The sequence below is a fragment of the Lathyrus oleraceus genome, chromosome 5 (genome assembly GCF_024323335.1).
Source record: "Lathyrus oleraceus cultivar Zhongwan6 chromosome 5, CAAS_Psat_ZW6_1.0, whole genome shotgun sequence".
Taxonomy (NCBI): Eukaryota; Viridiplantae; Streptophyta; class Magnoliopsida; order Fabales; family Fabaceae; genus Lathyrus; species Lathyrus oleraceus.
The window spans coordinates 567,052,720-567,057,008 of record NC_066583.1 but is presented as its reverse complement, the minus strand read 5'-3'; the positions used below and the strand labels follow the sequence as shown (position 1 = coordinate 567,057,008).

At 34.5% G+C, this 4,289-nt stretch overlaps 1 protein-coding gene across 1 annotated transcript; it reads left to right on the top strand.

The window, feature by feature from the left end:
- Positions 1-319: 319 nt before the first annotated feature.
- Positions 320-1,414, top strand: LOC127086505 (kinesin-like protein KIN-12C). Its single transcript, XM_051027278.1, has 3 exons — positions 320-420; positions 591-695; positions 795-1,414. Exons 1-3 carry the CDS (start codon positions 370-372, stop codon positions 963-965), a joined length of 327 nt encoding a protein of 108 aa, XP_050883235.1. The 5' UTR covers positions 320-369; the 3' UTR covers positions 966-1,414.
- Positions 1,415-4,289: the final 2,875 nt, after the last annotated feature.

Here is a 4,289-nt window from a genome sequence, read left to right as displayed (position 1 = left end):
ATAACTGCTATGCATAACTGCTATATAAATGCATACTACGTTTTAAACATTTTTTAATTGACATAATTTATGAATTAATTGATTTTTCCTCTAACTCTTCAAAGGCAAAAGTGAATGAAGATGCTTCTGGTGACATAAGTGCACTGCAGTGGCAAATCCAACAGCTGAAGGTATTGGAATAAGAGTTTCAAAATTATTGATGTTTTCACAATACATACTAAATCATAGGAATGACTTATATATACTGAACTGGAGCAGGGTCAACTATCCTTTCTGACAAAGAATAAAGTTTTTCCACCACTGGTATCAAATTTGGAGCCAAATTTTGATAGTTGTAGGTTGAGTGAAGCATCAGAAGAACACGATTCTATGGGAGAAAGAACGACGGCAGATGGCAAGCTGCATACTCCAAACAAAGAGGTACGTCATATGTCAGTAATGGTGAGGGTCTTGTATTATGAGTCATGTGAGATTATCAGGGAACTTTATCCAATCATGAATTGTATAAGATTGTCAAGGGATTTTATGCAATAATTATAATGATCAACACGGTAAGCCTCACTAATAGTTTGAGCTGTTATATCTGCCAGATTAAACGCATGAAAGCTGCTTTGGTTGGAGCCTTGAGGAGAGAAAAAATGGCCGAGACTACAATCCAGAATTTAAACATTGAAATTGATCGCATGAAATGCTTGGTATGCATTATTTTGGTTGAACAATAGGTTGGTCATGTGAGTAAGTTACAATATTTTCAATATCATGAGCTAATAATAGTTGTATCACATTCTTTGTAGGCTCAACAAAAGGAAGAAGATGCTCAACATACTTCAATTATGCTGAGCCACTGCGAGGAGAAAATTAAACAACTTGAATTGTTGGTAGATGGTCAACTGTCAGCTGAGAAGCATCTCATGGAGGAAAATAAGGCTTTAAAAGAGGAGTTTCGGCTTCAATTATCTGGTTAATACTGATTTGCATTTCTTTTAAATATTCTTCTATCTTTTAGCCTGATGAATGTCATTGGTTGGGTGCAGCTCTCGTATGGTTGGGCTTGTTCAGCTATTGCTAAAATCTAATGCCTCAAACAGCTTGATATAAGATTATGCAGCCTGCCTTGAGGCACGGTCAGAAGAATCTCAGAATGTTGAAAATAATAATAATAATAACAATGATGATCTGGGCATTCTTATTCTACAAGTTCGTCTTCACTCCTTGCATTTGTTTGTTTTCTGTCTTTCCTTTTTTTCATCTTAAAATGTTGTTTATATCTACCTTCTACATGTTGCAGCTTCTAATTGACAACATCAGTAGGCCAGCTCCAAATATCACTCACTTACTACTTAAATTTGATCTAGATACACCTGTAGAGCGGACAATTTTACAGCCTAAATTTTATTACAGGTATTGTCTACTGTCTGTTTCTATTTTAATATCTTGATTCTAGTAAATATAACTGTGATCTTAAAATGTTATCTGCAGTTGCATGAAGGTTATTCTTGATATTCTGGAGAAGCTTTTGAAGCCAGATGTAAATGCATTACTTCATGAATTTAGTTTTCAGGTCAGTTGTAGTTGATCTGTTGGGTAACATATCTAAAGTAGTTGTTTAATTTCAGAGAATTCATAACTAAGTTTTATTTGGAATATTCTGTTTTTCATTGATTTCATTGGGAATCACCACTGTATTTAGGAATCTAATCCTGGGCATAGTGCACAGGTTAGGAAAAACAGAATCTAGATCATTCCTCTAACTAACTCTAGTCTTGTGCCGCAGTGCACAAGTTAGATCTAACAGAATCTAGAACCTTCCTAGAATTGACTGTAATCCTGTGCACTATACACAGGTTTGGTCTAACAATACAACCCTTGGGTCTGAATCTGGTGCCAATGCTATCTTTACTAATGGAACGGTAAATCTGTCTTTATCTCCTGCCATATTTTATGTCTCAGTTGTTTATGTGTGTATTCATATTTGATTGGGTTTTTCAAAGAATCTCTGCAAGTCCTCCCTGTGTTAACCTTAGCATATATGTTTTACAGGTTACTTGTCCTATTGACGAGGGCACATTTTTGAGTGTTGATCTGCATCTTCTTGAATCGATAGAGCTTAAAAAGAGGACGAAGCATATTGTGGAAATTATTAAACAGTCATTAAACACGTAGTTGTTGATAGCTCAATGTCTATGTATTATTTTCTGCTTTCCATTTCACTCATCTTTCCTCTAAGTTGTGTGTCTGTAAGATTGAGTTTAATTACTTGTCGTACATTAATGGATTCATTAGGCTGCATTCTTAAAATTCTCAGCTGTGATGTTTTATAAGATTTTGTGTACACTTGATTCTTGGAATGTGCTCTATAGATTGAAAGACTAGCAAGTGGTAATAACTGCATATATAAGTTTGTTTTTAACCTGAATAAACCGCTAAAACAAACCCTCAATCCGCACAAACCGAACCCGTCCAAACCGTGTTGATATTGGGCGGAAATGGGCATTCATATATGAACCGTGGGTTGGACTGGGTGAGGGTTTTGGGCCCGAAACCGCCCGGCCCGGCCCGTTGTCCAGCCCTAGCTACCATAATACGATTACTATTTAGTACCTTTATGCTATTTGAATTTTTTTACCTAATTAAATATGGTAGTATACTTTTATGTCTCCGAATATATGCAAGGTATATAACGGTGGATTCTGTAAAACTTACGCAGAATATATAGAGATAGTATTTAAGAAATTGAGGTTTGAATTAGGTTTTTAAAAATAATTTTTTGTTCAAAATCAACTCAATCAAGCAAAAGCACGAACAAGAAAAATAATAAAGTTATTTTTATACTGGTTGTTGTTAACGAAGCTACCTCTATTTCATCTTACAATATGATTTCGTCTTCTCAAGAAGAACTTAATTCACTATAACCAAAAGTTGATTACAGATACCACAAAGACAAATTGTATTTGTCTTCGTGAGTCTATCTGCCTAAAATCTATTCACTCAAGGAAAATCACTCAAACAGATTTGAGATTTACAAGTTATGTTTACAAAGAATGCTTCTAAGAAAGCATATTAACATAAGTTATTACAATGAATTAACTCTTGTCTGTTTATAAAATTATACACAAAAACAATATGATTTCAGCAATAGTGTGTCTAATAGTGTAGTTATGAGCGTGGTGAATTAATAGTTTCTTCCAATCTTCAAGTATCCTTTATATAGGCATATAAAATAACCATTGGAGAGTTGAATTGGAATAATGAATTGTAATTGTCTCTTTCATAACGGTTTGCATATGGGACACAAAATGGTACAATAATATTGTCATTAGCCCACAAAATCAGGGTAGTGGAGGAAAATGTGATATTGTACTGTGTACTACTTTCTTGACGCAAACATTTTGATCTTATCTTCTAATCTTCATAGGCTTCTAATGAAATGATGTTGAAACATGCTTAGAAGGATCAAGAGACAGGTTGACAGAATCTTCAGAATCTTGGTCTTCAGAGTCTTGACACAATTCCTCAGAACCTAGTCTTTAGATCTTGTTCTTCAAAATCTTCAGAACTTGAGCGCATAATCTTGAAGGCAGACAAACCTTCAGAGGCTCTTTAATCAGAGTCACATTCAGAAGCTTAAACACGAACGTTCCTCAAAACCATAGTCTAAGAGCTTTATAGAACTTGACAGCATCTTGTAAAGCACTTTAATATCCTCGGAGTCAGAATGTGTTGATTCCAGAATCTGATGACCTCACACGTCATTGCTTCAGAGTCAGAACCTGTTAGCAAAAGTTACACACTAAATAAAAACCATTAGTGTACAAAATTATTCTCTAAGAAACAATGCATTGTTATCATCAAAATTAAAGGCTAGATGCAGAACTAAGTCTTGTTCTAACAATCTCCCCATTTTTTATGATGAAAAAATCATGTATTTTGATGAATAATTTTTACTTTGTTTAATCACATAAAAATATCAGAGTGAGGTTTCTAACCCCCCCTTGAATTTTATACTGTTAAAAATTATTTTTCAACTTAGAATGTCAGAGTTAGGTTTTTAAGCTCCCCCTGAATTCAAGACTTAATCTTAACACATAAAAAATTCAATCAACATACAAAGAAATAACTTCCAATAAGGCAAAAGTCTAGTTGTTACTCTCTTTCAGAAAGACAGATGCCTGGCTACCATCTGATTGTTATCTTCCCATAAGGAATAAGCCTTGTTGTAATGGATGAAGTAGCTTCCCAGAATGCATCAGCTTGGGTACATAAGTAATTCATTCAGAGTCCTGCTTGAG

Coding starts and splice junctions, on each gene's coding strand:
- LOC127086505 (XM_051027278.1), top strand. CDS start 370: ATGGGAGAAAGAACGACGGCAGATGGCAAGCTGCATACTCCAAACAAA. Junction 421..590: donor TGCATACTCCAAACAAAGAG/GTACGTCATATG, acceptor TATATCTGCCAG/ATTAAACGCATGAAAGCTGC. Junction 696..794: donor TTGATCGCATGAAATGCTTG/GTATGCATTATT, acceptor CATTCTTTGTAG/GCTCAACAAAAGGAAGAAGA.